Source organism: Taurulus bubalis, assembly GCF_910589615.1.
Source record: "Taurulus bubalis genome assembly, chromosome: 14".
In the NCBI taxonomy this organism is placed as follows: Eukaryota; Metazoa; Chordata; class Actinopteri; order Perciformes; family Cottidae; genus Taurulus; species Taurulus bubalis.
This window is the reverse complement of record NC_136602.1, coordinates 7824873-7842055: the sequence shown is the minus strand read 5'-3', so window position 1 is coordinate 7842055 and position 17183 is coordinate 7824873. Positions and strand designations below refer to the sequence as shown.

General features: G+C 42.2%; 1 protein-coding gene across 3 annotated transcripts in view; it reads left to right on the top strand.

The window, feature by feature from the left end:
- Nucleotides 1-1730: 1730 nt before the first annotated feature.
- The window catches only part of akt3a (v-akt murine thymoma viral oncogene homolog 3a), a gene marked incomplete at both ends in the record, with an annotated part of 41829 nt that continues 26376 nt past the window's right edge, over nt 1731-17183 (top strand). For all 3 annotated transcript variants that reach the window (XM_079229666.1, XM_079229664.1, XM_079229665.1), the window contains one exon: nt 1731-1776. In XM_079229666.1, coding sequence (XP_079085792.1) covers nt 1731-1776 — 46 coding nt within the window. The remainder of the gene's footprint in view (nt 1777-17183) is intronic.

Genomic DNA, 17183 nt, shown 5'->3' with positions numbered 1-17183 from the left:
TGCCCTTGTGACAAGGGGTTGCCACTGTCTGGACATTTTGTTCCTCTCTTTTTTTGTTTCCTTTTCGTCTCCCAACATGCTGTCCAGATTAAGGTTAGAGATAACTGCAGCTTCATTGAGTTGCACTGCAGATTTAAAGCTTAATCCAGAACAGAACAGTACACTACCTAAATAAAGGATGCGATCCCCTTGAATGTAATTACTCGGGCCGGGTATCATTTGGAGGGGACATCCTTTGCAAGTACTGGTAAGGGTGCAACTAACAGTGATTAACAGAAATCGCCAACCATTATTTCCCACAGCCCAAGATGTCTTTATATAACTAGTGCTTTGCAACTATATTACATTTCCAATCATGTAAAACTAAAAAGAAACAGGAAACAGTTATTTTAAGGTTATTTTTATATTATTAACGACTTAATAAATGATCAAAACAGTCTGATTTTACAACTAATCTTACAACAAAACAGAAATGTTGTACTAGTCTGCATTTGCTCGTTTGGCTTCAGATTCGTCACTATACTGCTGTCTCAACATAAAAAAAGCTCTGTGTCACCTCCTGGGGTTATGACGCTGCAGTCCCTCCAAGTGTCTGCAGCAGTGCAAACACTTGCTGATCTGAATACTGATTTCCACTGAGATGGCTACAACAGCTAGCCTGGCCGTCGTAGTGCTGATTTCCATTCAAGCGGAGCAGCGTAGTGTTGTTGCGCGTTGTGCAATACAGTGTAGTAGGGTGCATTTGAGGTGAACACGGCAGCTATGCAGAGAGAGCGAGCGCGAGAGAGAGAGGGGAGAGAGAGCGAGCGGGAGGGAGACGACAGAGAGGTGCAGAGATTTGGGCAGAGAGAAAGAGAGTGTGAGAGCATCCCTAACTGCCGTTGTTGCTATTTATAGCCAAGCCCTACTCCACAGTCCTGAGATGCTCTCCCACCTCCCACATATAGACAAACCAGCCTACACACAAAATAATTTGACATGCAGAAATACAGAAAGCACAGAAAGGTAGACTGGGTTTTGCACACAACAAATAAAGGGATGAGAAGCAGAGCTCAGGGGTATTTGTTTGGCAATCAAGGTCAGTTATTGCCTCATCAAGAGCACTGCAATTATTCATCCTGTTTATCAGAGAGAGTTTGAGCGATAGAAAGAGGAACATGGGTGTATGATTGGGTGGGGGGAGAGCGGTGGGAGCATTTGTCCTCACAATAACTACTTGTTTGTCTTGTCAGATTGTATAAAAGGGCTTTGGAAGGGATGAGGGGAGAGAGGGAGTTGTAAAGGAAGAGAAAAATAAATCCATGCCTTCTTTTCTTTATTTTTTTTTCTTTCTCCTGTCGCTTCCTTCCAGGCTGAGTCACTGCTGGTGAGGAGGAAGGTCTGGAGAGGGAACGAGAAAGGAGAAGGAGGAGGAGGTGGAGGAAGAGGGGGAGAAGAAGAAGAAGAAGAAGAAGAAGGGAGAGAGACAGCGAGATAAGCCACAACAGGAAACGAAACGACACATACACACACCCTGCGTGTTTGTGTGTGTCTGAGAGGGAGACTGCGCGAACGAGAGGTTGAACGGGAAAGGAAGGGAGGGAGAGTGACGCGGAGGCTGGGAGAGCCGGCCCTCCCCCCCTTCTCCTCCTCCTCCTCTCCTCCTCTCCTCTCTTCTCCTCCTCTCCTCCCCTCCTCCCTCTCTCTGTGGAGCAGGCGTGTAGCGGCATCAGACTCGGCGTGAAGGAACCATGAGCGATGTCACCATCGTTAGAGAGGGATGGCTCCAGAAACGGGGTAAGTACATCTAGTACCTCTCTTCCTCTACTCCCCTACTCTCTACCTCTACCTCTTTTCTCTCCTCTTCTACTCTGTCTCTTGTCTAGACTGAGGGCCGTGCCTGTCCACATGTGCCGGTGGGTGGATGAGAGTGTTTGCGATTGAGTGTGTGTGATGACATGGATGTCTGATTATCTAGTATACGAGTATATTGTGTGTGTTTTCCCCCACAGGGATGTGTCTCTTTATTATAAGCTTGGCTGGCTGTTTATTTGCTAAGCCTCTATGTGCTTCATGCCGGTTGTGTCTGAACAAGAGTGTGAGCATGGGTATGTGCATGTATTTGTCTGCATAAGTGTGTGTGTGTGTGTGTGTGTGTGTGTGTGTGTGTGTGTGTGTGTGTGTGCGAGTGTAGTTAATGACATCTACCAGGCCCGTAGTTACACTGCTGAAGCATAGTGTTCTGTCAGGCCAGCGTGTGTACGAGTCTGTGAAACCAGTGAGTTCTGTCTCTCTGAGGTATTATTAAACAGGGTTATGTTTTAAGTCATCTGACATTGGGTTGAAGAGGGCACTGATGACACTTCCTGTTTACAACCAAATTAATGGGAAACTGTGAAAGAAAAAAGACCTTTCTCATAGTTGAAGATCATGACGCAAAGATAGTACTTCCCTGTTCTCAGACATCAATGACTCGTGTTCAGTGAGTAGTTGCTGCAACAGGTGAAAAGTAATTTGTAGCGGGGTCAACCCAAACCACTTGACAGCCCAAAAGTGACATACAGTAGCTCTTTGATGACTGAAAGGCACTGTTGGACTTTGTGTTTTCCTTTTTACATACTGACATTGCCCTCAACACCACAGTTCTATGGGTTTGTGTGTCTGCTGGTTCTGGTACCTCCGGGCACACATGTATGTGAATGTGTGTTGTAGTAGAAGCGCCTCAGGGATAGAACAAGGGGAGTTTCCAGACTTTTAGGCCAATGAGCATTGTCCCCCTGACTATGTGATGGCGTCTAGGAATGTGTAACACAAACTGTTGAACAGGAAGTGACATGATACATAACAGACAGCTGGCTTCTGGGTAATGTAGGCTATCATGGCACAACAGGACAACATGTTGGACAACAGAGTGCTCCTTACTGTATGGAGTGGATGCTCCCTCTCACTATGTCACACACTTGCTTAGATACAGTACACACTCTGTTTTGCTGAAGTAGAGGGGAGGATCTTTGTCTACTGTATATGTGCCAACATGCCATTGTGATCCTCAGACAGTCGTCTGTGCATATTAAGAGGAACACATCGCCCCCAGTCACGACGCAGCGCTACCAGTGTTCGTCAGTGTGTGAGAGAGGTAGAGATAGAGGTTGAAGGGAGGGGTGGAGGTGGGGGGGGCTGTTTGTGTCAGGAATATGAATGTTTGTCTGCATCATATGCTAAATCTTTGTCTGTGTTTTGTGTGGAGAGCAGCAAGGTCGGGGTGCTGACTCACTGTCCAGGTCGTGATACAGCAAAGACTGCAGTCTTAGTCATTAGCTGGCTTTTTACTGAAATGAAACGACAAAGGAGAGATTGCATCTGGAAGGCCATGTACTTTTTAACTCTTTCCACCAAATAATTGTTTTGAATTGAGCGACATGAAGACGGTGACACTAAAAGACTACATTTCAATCAGGAGAGACTTAATTTAGAGAGAATGCATGTATTACATGGTGCACAGCAAAGTTAGAATTGAGAGTCTTAGGCGATTAGCCCCATTGTGACGTTGTCATATTTACGGGGGTAGTGATATCATGGTTAGATCAGGAATATTCCATCAATGTGGTCTAGGCAGTGGTGGTGGCGGCAAAGAGATAAAGAAAGTTGCTGAAGATCTGGATGATTGGCTGTGGAGTGGGACTTCTGATGAACTCAGTGGAAGTAACCTTGGCCACTGGATATGATGAATACTGGAGGGCGTCCGGTCTTACTTGGCAGCAGCCAGGATAATTTTAAATTTGACACCACCAATATGATCGGTTTAGGGATTGTGTCAAAATAGTCAGCTGATGGAGAAGAAGCTGGAGATTGAGCGATGGAGAGATTTGTGAATGAATGAGAGCGTAAAAAGAGTCTGAACTTAGACCAAGATTCATGATTAGAAGATTAGAAAGAAAGATTGGAAGGAAAGAAGGAAAATAGCGTAACAGAACTATGAAAGAGAGATGTCCACGTGCTTCCCAATCAGTCATAAACAACTTGTATTTCATAAGAAACTAAATAATTGCTGACTTTTTGGATTGTTTGCCAATAAACCACGCTGGTAAGATGAGTAGTTATGTATCTGACTTTTCTCTATGTTATTAATGGGTTATGTCAGAGTTATACATAATCTCCATTGTTTTTGTCAGTATCTTGGTAAATGCTTGTTATAATAGGTTGTGCTTTTGCTAATCTCAGAATTAATAATTTTAAGTATTTTAAGTAGATACATTTTCTTTTTGCAGTTCTGGTCTCCAACAGCTGTTAAGGACATGCTTCCAATATGGTCAAAGTAATTTAAGAATTATTAGTTGTAAATATGATTGTAGGTTCCCTGTTTTACTTACAATTGGATTTCTCTGAAAAGTAAGCAGGCGGGTCAAATATGTTGATCATCATTTTATAGACAACTCTGAGCACGACAATGATTTATGTCAACATTGTTGTAAATTTCATTGTCAGGGCAGCACATCGTAAATTCCACCTGCTCTACTGATGAGATGCTTTGGCTGCTCAGGACTTACAGCTAGCCCCTGTACAAGATACAGCCCATGCTTGGTTTACGTGTAAAATTAAAAAAAAGTGTCCACACCATGATGCTTTCATGACGCTATTGTTTGCAAATATTTTTTTTTAGTGATTGTTCTTGAGCAGAGATGTACTTATGACAGAAAGCATTGTGGTGACAGAATGGGTAATTGATAGTGGTGATGGTTGGTTTTGAATGTTTCTAAATGTCTATTTTATAGTCTTTTAACCTTTTTTGACTCTATCTTTTGTCGTCTGATTAATGGGTCTGGTGATAAAGTGAAATGATTGATTGAAGGAGAGGGTCCCCCCCTTTCATCAAAGCACAAAGTATTGGTGGTGACTTCTTGCTCATGCACCCTCATGGGGATTCTCGCCTCCCTGCATCTTTTATGAAGGAACTGTGTGCATCTGTGAGTGTGTAGCTTTTGTTAGACAAGCCACTAACCATTAGCATAATTGGTCAAACATTAGGTGTGCTTGATTATGGCAAAAATCCTTATCACTCATTGATTTTGGAGGATCACTGCTGTAAAGGAACGGGGTGCGCTGGATTTATAACACAAGACAAAACGAGAGCATAGTGGAATGTAGAATATGTCCATTATCTTGTTTTCATAGTTGTTAGAGCCTCAATTGTAATTTCAATTTAAGTAATTTCACAGCCCTACCAATATAACACACTGTGCATTCACTGATCAACTTCCATGTCAGTGGATGCTGATCCCTTCAGTGGTATGCATGTGCACAAAGGCTTCAGGAGTATGTAAGACTGCCGATGGGAAACGTTCCCTCACAATCAATCCATTAAACTTAAAATAGAGTGTTTCAAGTGTTTTGAAAGATCAATAAGAGATAAAAAGACAAAATCATCACGGGTGATATAACCAAATAGGTATAACAGTGTGATAAAATAAAGCAGTAAGATATGAATTCAAGTCAATCATCATCTTGGAACACAGAGACAAACCTCAGGAACATCTTTTCAGACTCCAGTACACCATGTCCTCGGATGACCAAGCCTTTCAGTATTCGCATGCTCACTGCCATGGTGAAGATTTCCTTCCTCTTTTCATTATATCCCAGTGGGGAGTGCATTGGCCTGCATCTTCTCTTTATCTATGGAAATAATGAACAGTAGTTTGGAACATGTACCAGAATCTGTAAGAAAATATCTAATGTTTGTAAACATGTCGTTCCATTTTTAATCATAAACATAGACTGAGTTAAACAAAGATACTTTGAATGACATATGCTAGAAAATCTGATGGATAGATGTGAGCTACCGCCGGTATTAACCTTGAACATTGTTTTATGTGAAATGTTGTGTTAGGGGATGAAAAGCAGAAGTTGCCCTCAGAAGTTACAGGGCTGTTTTCTTGCACATTTTTTAAGAAACAGAATCTGAAGTGAACTCTTAATTTCCGCACAGGCCAGGTGTTTACCTTCTGTGAGTCCATGTGAGGCCACGGAGGTCACAGCCAGCCACTGTAGTCGAGGATACTGTTACCTCCACCAGCACCAACCCACACAGCCGTCAGCACAACAGATGGCCAGGAGAGAGGAACGAAGGAGAAACACTGAGGGAGAGAGACGGGGGAGAACACCGTCATATTCTTTTACATCACCGTCCTCCAGAAGTGTTTCTCTGCAAAGCTCCTAATTAGATGACATACAGCTGTGTCAAAGTGGAGAACGTCTTGTTGCTGACTCAGTTTTAGAATAATCCAAGATCAATGATTATTTGTCTCCCAGGAGGGTTTAAGTCATCACATAGAAGATGAATTTAAGAGGAGGTTGCACTCTTCTTAGAATTGTTAAAAAAAGAAAGAAAAAACATGACCAACCCTGGTTTAGTCACAAGGCTTTGATAACGGATTGACGTTATATCTCGTAATGCACTCGTAATCATTGAGATGTAAGTGTTTTTTTTAACTTCAAAGACATTTCAATTTCCATGATCATCATTTTAATTTAAAGTTTGCAGTTTTACTTGAGTCTCAGTGTACGTATTATACTTACTGTTTGGCCCTTTACAGATATTAAAGGTTCAAGATATGCTGGACTTCTAAAACCCTCTTCACACAGGATTATAATCAGATTTGAGTCTGCGATGCCCACACTCTACTAGAAATCCAGCTGCATATAAAATAGCATATTTTGTCAAACTCAGTCATCTAATAATCTTTGACTCATCCTCTCGGTAGCTGAGAGAGTTCTCCTTTTTCTCTTCTTCCTCCGGCAGGAAGATGCAGTGGAAGTTGTTATTATTGATTTCTGTGAGCATTTTGGGAAAGATGTAGGGGGCTCATATGGCTGTGGTTACATTCATATTGACATGATTTTGTAGTGGACAGGATGCAGTATTAAATTACAAAGCTGCATCCCTCCCGTTGACATGTTCTGCGTGTGTTGCTGTGGCTCTATGTCTTGAGATCTGATCTGTGCTCTCTGATATCTTAACATTGTTTGCAAATCACATCCATAACATGTAGAATTCCAATCACAGTGTGGACTCTTTCACTATGGAGACCGGTTTATATTCAGTTAGATATTCAACGTCTGTGTGTCCCAACCTGTCCCTTTATGCATCATGGCATGATTGTGTGTCGGACATCAAGATGAAATGCAAAGGAACACACCTGTCCTCTTCTACACTCTTTTCTCTGTACCCTCTATCTCTACAACTCGTACAGCGTACAGTATGGGCTATACTGTATACGCTAGAGTGCTGTGGGGTTCATTGGGTGCAGTGCAGTGAGGCAGCCATCTTGGCTCAGTGAGTTCAGTGAGTTCAATGTTGCTGGAGGCTGGCTGGCTGGCTGGATCAGGTGGCAGTGCCAGAGCCCTGATATCAATCACCAGCCGCTGCTGCTGCCGCCGCCACTGTCTGCTGTGTCGCCCTTCTTCTCTCCTCTCCTCCTCCTCTGTCCTGCCTCTGCTCTACAGCCTGTCAACACAACTCTCCCCTTCTTATTGCAATTCACACTCTCTTTCCCTCTCCGTCTATCTCTGTATCGCCGTCCATCTCCCTGTTCTTCTCTCTTTCCATCCCCTCTGTTTCTCAAACTCGCATGTATATACCGGGCAGTAGCGGACGGGCAGACAGTACCGGCTTTGTTATGAATGGCATCCTCTTGCACATCCGGAGGAAGTGTACGCTCCAGTGTGGCTTTACAAACTGTCTCCATTGTCCTAAGAATGACTCACTCTACACTGCAGAGAATGGCAGACAGGCAGGCAGACAGACAGACAGCACAGTGCAAACAGACAGACCAGTCTGCAGAGCCTACAGACAAACAGCAGAGGAAAGACAGGCAGTGAGACGGATAGTTTGTGACAGATACAGCCATAACTGAGGCAGACAGCTTGTCAATACAGAAGAGTCCTGCAACTTGCAGGTACAGACACAGAATAAAAGACAGATGGGGAAACATACACAGACGGGCAGCAGAGAGTGTGCCACCTTTTGTATTTAATCAGAATATGATATTTTTGTTTTGCTAAATTGTTGAGTACAAATTGAGATGGTAAACCTTGAATTGAAATGTTGCTCCAAATTAAACCAGACAATAATTTAATATAGAAACACACCTGTCTTATCTATCAATCCTATCTTACCTGTCCCACTCACACATTTAGGTTGCACCAGAGTAGATGTGTTCTGTATGTTTTCTGACAGCATATCTGGTCCATGCACAGGAGGATGTGAAGAATAGAAACTTAAGAGCACAGTACAAAACTAAACAGCAACAAGCAGCCTCTCAATTACATGTTATTATCGACTCTCTTTTCTTGCTCTTTTGACATCCAATCGAAGAAAGGATGTGAAGAGATGTAAATGTACGTATCTTATGCCACCGTACTGCATTACAAGTATGTTGGCATAACGTTGACTCTACATTACCAATGCAGGAGCTGCCTGCTGTTTTGAATGTTGTAGGTTTGAACTTTCCTTAAGCTTTCCTTACACTTACAGATAGATAAATATTGTGAAGTTGTAAAACTCCGCAAAGTCAAAATAAAATCAGTGGTAAGGTATAAAGTAGCAAGCATCCATGAAAAGGCCATACAAACAGAGAGGTAGCTTAATGGAAGAGTGAGTGAATGAACTAACATAGAGTGAGGCAGTCTTGGGTAAATTAATGAATGGATCAATGAATGGAGTGCTGATCCCTGCAGAGGGAAAACTTGGATAGAGGAAGCGAGATGGGGTGAAGGAAGGAGATGTTGAGTAATGGGATTAGTTTGTACCTCAGGAACATCAAAGTGCTGTCTTGAAACTTTTGATCACAGTAGAAATTGGATACATGCACATGTATTCACACATACACGTTTATTAATTTTACCTTATTGTTCTAGTTATTTAATTATATCCATTATTAACCCACTGTAAAAAGCAATGTCAAAATCAGTTACATCATGATGTGTTCAGGCTCAGTGAAAATTAGTATTATAACGTTATGATGTGTTCAAATGTAATCTCGTAAAATGTAGTGTTGGTGAGGAACTTGAATAAATCAGTTATATTTGTTCCCTTTTTTTGTTTTGTGCTGATCCGATCTGTGACTCTGATCTGTGATCCGATCCAAACCGTGAGTTTTATGATCCGTTGCACCTCTAACTAACTAATACATCGCTGTTTAAACTAAGTTTATTAAACCGTATAGTCAAATGTTACAAGGAGGTTGTTTATGTGGATCATGGGTTTCCTCATCAACTAGTTTCTCTCCATCACTATTCCACAGCCAACTATTAGGTGTTTTCTATGGCGATCAATTAACTGCAGCAACTCTGAAACCAGCTTCTATGTTTAAGTGTACTAACACAGAGATTAGACCAAAGGGTCAGTGTGTGTAATGTAACATCTTGAGGTATTGTGGGCTGGTTGGAGTAGGCTTTGGGCTGATTAGAGGAGGCAGGTAAGAGTGGGGGTTGGTTTGGCTGATTTAGGCCAACAGATTAGTGCCTAGTGGCTGACAGCTAGTGTAAGTGTTTGCTGGCAGGAGAAGGACCCCAGAGTGTGACCATTTGGTCTCATTTTGCCACTGAATTAATTTATTTGGCCATCCAAGTCTATAAGATATTGATCCATAATTTGTTCAATATAGACATTCTATTGTTATTATTGTACTGTACTAAAACTGTGTTTTATGTCTTACAAAAGAATACCGTGTATTTCTAGGAAATGCTATTGAGGACCTGTAGAGCTCTGATCCAAACTGCTGTTTCTCCAATATCGGGTACAATAGATAATTGAATATACACTCACTCCTTATTAAGATAATGAAACCACACAGTCTGATGGTATCTTTAGATGCCTTTCAGGCTGACAGGTGGTCATCAGTTATCAGCCTTTTGCTGACCAAAGTTTACAGAATGATCGCCATTCCGGTTATAGCTCATAATTGAAGTGATAATGATCACATATGTAAGATTTACTACATACAGGTATGTCAGTGCAGAAAAAGTTGTTCAGTTCTCCCCTGGTATACTCTGTGCTGCTTTTCCCCTGTGGGTTTTGCTGTGATCCTAATTGTATGATTTTTAATACACACTTAATTGAATTTGTTGACCTCTTCTTTACCTGAGCAAATGAGTTGACAACAAGAGTGAGTGAGGCTAACGTGTTTTCTTTGTTTTTTTTAATCTTTCTTTTCTTTTTTGGCACAGGAAAAATGGTTTCTAACAAGGGCAATAACACCAGTCACAATGGTGGACAGTGGTCTGCATGGTTGCCAAGGGAAACTGGACAGCCATTGTTGCTCTGAAACATCAGTTACATCCTTGATGTATTTTCTCCTATTCACTCTGCTACTGTGGCACAAAGCTCTGTGTTGCTTTATTTGTAAAACAGAGCATCTGTTCAAGAGAGCAACCTCTCTTACAGAAGCTTATGGGCAGACCATGAAGGCAGCAGCTGTTTGAGGCCACTGCAGGCACTCGCAATTTTATTTAGGGTTTCTGAATTGATTATCCAGTCTGATGGTTGTCAGATAAGACACAGAGATCTCTATTGTGAAGCTGAGCCACTTACTCAAGGTTACAGTTGGCCCATTGTTTACCTATCTTAACGGTAACTAAGGTGAGTAGAGATTCGGGAAATCCATCAACACTCTTGGGTTGTTTGTGTTTTGAAACAAATACTTAGTTTACCTATACACCTGTGGTTGTCTTAATTTCAATGATAAATACCTTTTTAAGTGAAATATTCTGCATGTTTTAGGCAGCAGTGTCAAGAGTTAATGAGTGTAGTTAAAAACAGCAACGCACTACAGATGGTCCTGCTCTGGCAGCCAGATGTGAAGTAAAGAGACAGTGGAAGCTTTTTTTGATTTTTTTTCTGTGACAGCTTGTTGAAACATCTGGTAATTTTGATTACCGAGGTATATATATGGCTGCCTTCGGTGGGTTTGGTTTGAGTTTGCTCCTGTTTTGGCTGACTTAATAGTTGAGCTGCATGCTGATGTCACAGTGGCCAGGATAAAGGGACAGTCAGTCTATTTATATCTTCCCACCTGTAATCTGTCGCTGACGGGATTAACCAAACCACGAGCTTCAGCCTGCTTTGTCACACAGACACACACTGAAAATGTGAGTCATGAATAAGTCCATGCATTCATAAATATATACAGTTACAACAGTGTGTACAGTGCATTAAAATGTGAGCATTATTAGGATGTTTTAGGAATGGAAGGACAAATATTTGTCTGTTTTAACCAACCAGGTAATGTGAGACTGTATTCATGTGACACGCTTTTTATTCTATTTGTGTACATGTGTGCTTGCATGCACGTCTCCTGAGTTGTATGCATCTTTCACAGAGTCTTGTTTAGTTAGCCTGATTAAAAACCGAGAAGAAGAAGAGACCAAACATTGACAGAATTTGTCACCCTCCCTCAGCTTCCACCGTCTTTGGTTGCCAATCTCCAGTCATTAATTAGCTGTCCATGACAAAATTCCCAGTTCTCAATCTGATACAAGTGTAGAGCGGCGGACGGCAGTGGTAATCATGTCAGCGAGACTTGGCTCAGTGTTCTGAGGGGGCTAAATCTCCCCCATATGGTCCACTGACTGGGGCCCGCACCTCAGCAAGCTCTCATTAAACTAGTGCCTAATATTCCAAGGTAAAGAGGGACACACACACACACACACACACACACACACACACACACACACACACACACACACACACACACACACACACACACACACACACACACACACACACACTAATGCATACACTCAACTGTAAGAAACAAATCAAGACATCTGACAGGGGATTGGGCACAAAGGGACTGGAGGACAAGGAGGTGGTGTTTGTGTGTGTGTGTGTTTGTGTGTGTGTGTGTGTGTGCGTGTGCGTGTGTCTGTGTTTTGAGAGACTGATGCTATACAATTGTTGACTTGCCATCTGTCATCAAGAAAAGAGTTGTGTGTGTGTGCAGAGGAAAGATGAGACGGGAAAGAAAGAAGGAAACAGTGAGTGAGGTGCAGATGTCTCGCAGCATAGCGGCTGGAACATGAGGTTCAATGGCAGACTGCTGTATGAGAGGAGTTGGAGGAGGAGAACAGAGGAGAAAGGAGGCGAACATCTGCCATATTCAGATATTGCTTCGTGGTTTGAGTGTTTCTACACAACATCTTGAGTTTGAATAGACCTGGGAAACGGACTGCTCATTAAGCATCTTGCAGGGCTATATAGGCAGGCAGGTTCAGAAAGCACCAATATTACTGTGGGTTTCACATATATTCTTCAGCACATTTTATCAATATGTATGTATAACTACTTACCACAAAGAAAATACAACATTTTTGATGCAGTGCCAAAAATTGGTTTAAGTACATCCTTTTATTAATACCCAGAAAATGGCCTTCTAAAAATCTACTGAGAAACACTTAAAAACCACAAAATTGTTGCATATTTTCTGTTCCTGATGGAGATTCTAAGTGGTATAACATTATACATTTTATTATTCAATTCAAGAATATAAGGATTATTTCACAAGATATGTGAGATTTTTCATATAAATGTGTATTTTTTTTGTCTTATACGGATTACAACAAAGTAAACACATGTTGTCATCTTTGCCTGTTTTGACTTGTCTGTGAGCCTCAAGTGCCTGATGCCGGCCAGCTGAGGTGGACACATTGTCAAAAACAGCCTCTTAGACAAACCGACGTTACAACAAGACAAACAAACACCAGCTCTCAGGAAAGGAGAGAGAAGTGTTTGTCTGCGATGAACTGACCTATAGAGTCACGTCACAGTGGGCAGGCCAACCGCTCATTGTAATCCCACTGTGATTTTGTTTGTCCAACCTCTACAGTAGTTCATGAAGTCTAACTGCCTAATCGCAAGCAAACAGCATCTTGTAAACAAAAGTCACATGGGCTTACAAGTAGCATTTCTGTTGCGCATGACGATGATTGATGATTGTGAGGGAGTCGGATGAGGCTGAGTTTTGCCCCTGCTCCAGTTTTTAATGTTGTGCTTTACAAGCGTGATTAATTGCAGTTTATCACATTATTCTCTTAAAACTGATTCATCCGGGTATATGACCATGTTGTACATCTGTTTCCTCCCCAACGTTTGTCTGCCTCCAAACACCTGAAAGTAAGAACAGATAATGGTTTTACTCTGCGGAGGATTGTTGGCATTGCTCTTACCTGTCCACACACACAAAAGTTAAATAGTAAATAACACAGAGTTGCCCAGTATGAATGCACCCTGGTCGACAGATGGACACTTGGACTACACAGACAGACAGATATACAGACAGACAGGAAGCCAGGTAGCCAGGCAGGACGGAGGGAATAGCAGAGAGCAGCAGTTAGTGAGGTGGAGAGCACTTACTGTCGGCCCTTCAGTGCAACACATGAATGAAACCTTTAGAATAAGGCTGTGTGTGTGTGTGTGTGTGTGTGTGTGTGTGCGTGCGTGCGTGCCTGCGTGTGTGTGTGTGTGTGTGTGCGCAAACGCGCGCGCACAGGGAGTATATGGGGTCAGGCAAGGGGGTGGGGTGATGCACTTGACAGTAGTTGTGGGGGGTAGTACTTGATTGTTTACTCTAGCCTGCTGCGCTGAGCTATTGTGCTCCAGTGTGTGTGTATTTGTGTTTACCAAGTACTGTGTGTGTGTGTTTGAGGGTGTGCATTTGTATAAGTTTATAGACAGACAGAGAGATGTACAGCACAATACCTCTCTGCTGCTTTAGGAAGGGAGGGGAAGCTTCACAAAAGACCAAAGGGGTCTTGTGTTGTATACACACACACACACACACACACACACACACACACACACACACACACACACACACACACACACACACACACGTAACGCCAGCTGCCGCCCACAGCCCCAGCCCAGCATTTCTGAATTAATAATACAGAGCCAACCACTCTGGAATAATAGTGATGCACACACACACATATACGCGCAAAGCTTTGCACCTGTTCACCACTGCTCAACTGGTCAGGGTTGGGCTGGTTAAGGTCCCTCCCCCCCCCCCACACACACACACTTCTTGTTGCCTGTCTGCAACAGTTAGACAGCTGTGTGTGTCTCCTGACCCTCTCCATCGTATTCTGATGGACAACTATACTTATTGACTGATTGGTCCATCTGTCTTACTCTATTCCTCTGATTGGTTGGTTTTGCGTCCAATGAGGCAAAAGAACAGTGTAAGAATTTGAATATGAATGTCAGATTTAACCGGGGAACCTCAAGGAGACTCACTCCTCTTGTGATTTATGAATGCACAATATGAATATAAGGACTACTGAAAAAATAGGTTAATGTCAGGTTATTATTAAAATGTGAAAAACAAAACACACAATGCCATCCAAAGAAGAGAACAGAGAGACGCAATATACCAGCAATCAGTGCAATTTGATTAGCCTGCTCATTGCCTGTGTGTGCCGTTCTTAATCACATTGGATTTACTGCATTCTGAACACAAGCAGCATGGCATCCCTGATGTTATTGGACGTTTGAATGCAAGGGCTTTTTGTAACGGTTAGCGAGGATTGTATTTTTACCTTCTTGACACACTAAAACACATCCAAAGAGATCTGTCTTTGTGTTTTCAATGGCATGTTACGCTCTGGTAGTTGTGTGTGCCTTTTGTATGTGTGCGTGGGTGGGTGGATGTGTGTGGTTGTAGCGGGAATAAACCTTCGAACTGAGCTGTGTTTAATATTATTTTGGGGTTTGATGAGCTAGACATAAACCTGCGTTTGCCCCGGTTAATAGTAGTAATGTTATACATGAATCCTTCTGTATAGCTACACTATGGGTTCTTGAACTGTAGCATATGATGTCAATGAGTACATCTGCTGGTAAGAGTTTGAAACTCATTCTTTTCTCACTTTCTCAGCATTTGTTTTACATGTTCCATTTCATAGTTTTCTAGCTTCAGCATCTTGTGGTTGAGGCTATCACAGCTCTGCTCTTATACTGTGACAAACAATTTATGCATTAAGACCCACTGTGCAGGAGGTCATACTGGGCCCAGGTGTGTCTCATGCCACTAATGGTGCTGCTTCACAGGACGGGTCTCTACAAACAGAAGAGCACAGAGCAGGAAACCAGCCAGCAGGGCAGAGGGATCATCACCAAATCTGTTGAATTTGTTGAACTTTGACGTTGCACGCTTTCTAAATTTCAACAGCCTCCTTGGTGTCTATTCTTTTTTGGAGTACAAAGGAAAGATGTTTGGTGTTGAATCTACATGAATTTGATAGTTGTGAAAGGTGATGATGCATATGTGGAGATGTATAGCTTTCTGGTATTTCCTTGTTCCAAATGTATCAACAACAAATATTGTATTTCTGCAAAAATACTTTTAATTAAAGTCAGTGGAGCCGCCATAAATTATACATTTTGACCTGATTTTGACCCAGATTGTAACAGTACAAAATTATATATAAATTCAAAAATGAACTAGTCTAATCCTAGACCTAATCCTATCTGGGCATTGAGTTTACCTCTGGCCAAATTTGTCTCTGAGGCATAATAGTCAATGTTGTAAGGAGACCTACCAGCTGATCCAAGATCAGCACTTACTGTATGTTCTACTCATCACTATGTATGTCGGCCAGCAGTACTTCCTGGTGGTTTTATTTATTCCCCAACAATAGTTCAATCAGGAGAGACAAATTAGATTAAAATAAGATAATTGTTTATTACTAACAGATGACATGGGATGATGAAATCTTTGGCATTTGGACTCTGGGAGATCTTCTGCCCCGATCAGCAACAAGATAAATCCCCCGTGGAGTCCAGACCTGGTGTTGGTGATGCTGATGAGGCTGATAGAATGATGAGTTCATGAAGCTGATGGATCTGTGAAGACTGGACGGAGATGGGGAGTTGGAGGGTTGGGTAACAGCAACATGAAAGAACTGAAGGTAGAGAGACGATCGTATTTAAAAAGAGACAGCAGCAAGAGGACAGGCTAAAGATGTAATTGTTTTATTGTGCTATCGAATAGAGGAGACCATCTGATCTAAACGGCTGGTCTCATGATTGACGGCCCCGAACCATGACAGCAAGGACAATTATGAGTGAGCATGCGTGAGGAGTGAATTAGCAGATGTCTGAGAATTAAACTGCAAGCCTAAGCACACAAGTAAAGTCTTCCTGACTTCATCTGTGTACCGGCGGTATTGTCATGACATGTTATGCAGTCAAAGCCTTCATGTAATCCGCCATCTCTCATCTTACTTAGTAATGTCACAGAAACCACCAACTTGCTGGACCCTGAATTGAATACATTGGAAATGTAAAGTATGTTTTAATGTTACGTAAAACAAAAATGAAGAACAAATAATAATGTATTTGTCATATCAATGCAGAGCATGTAAAGAGACAGATAAAGTAGTTACAGTAATGAATTAAGACGTAAGCTTGGAGTGGCCGTGGGTTAGTGACCTTCACCCACCCACTGTGTGTACGTGTGTGTGCACGTATGTGTGTGGGGGGTAGAGAAGTTTGTGTCTAGCACAGGTGGTGTTGAGCAGCAGCGCTCCAGCTAAGATGCTAATATGCTAACACCGCACTAATCCTAGGGTGCTTTAGGAAGCAACAGACCCTGCCCACCACCGTCAACAACACACATGAACAAACACTGTATACCACATACATTAGGCTGACTGTAATACACACACTTACACTAACTGATACATACACACATGGCCCCCATTATGTGTGTGCATACATACATACATACATACATGCATACATACATACATACATACATACATACATACATACATACATACATACATACATACACTCACACACACATCAGTGCTCTGGATTAGGATGAGAGGCGCCTTGGCTGCGGTGTGTCCAAGTCGCTCTCCAGCTCTGTCAGCATCACAGCGGTGGCCACCATGCTCCAGGGAGCCACCACCATCTACTGGACAGTAGTGGTACTACAGGAGAGGAGTGGAGTTAAAACGACCGTAAGAATAAACGGGAGAAAAAAAGGAGGATAAGAAAGGCTATTTTAAAAAGAGGGTGTTTAGTGTTAATTTAGTAATTTTATAGTTAAGTAATTTTATTCCCACACTCTGTGTTAAGTATTTGCAAAACTGTGAACTTGCAATATGTTGCCAGTGTGTGTGTATCAGTGTTTGTATGTGCG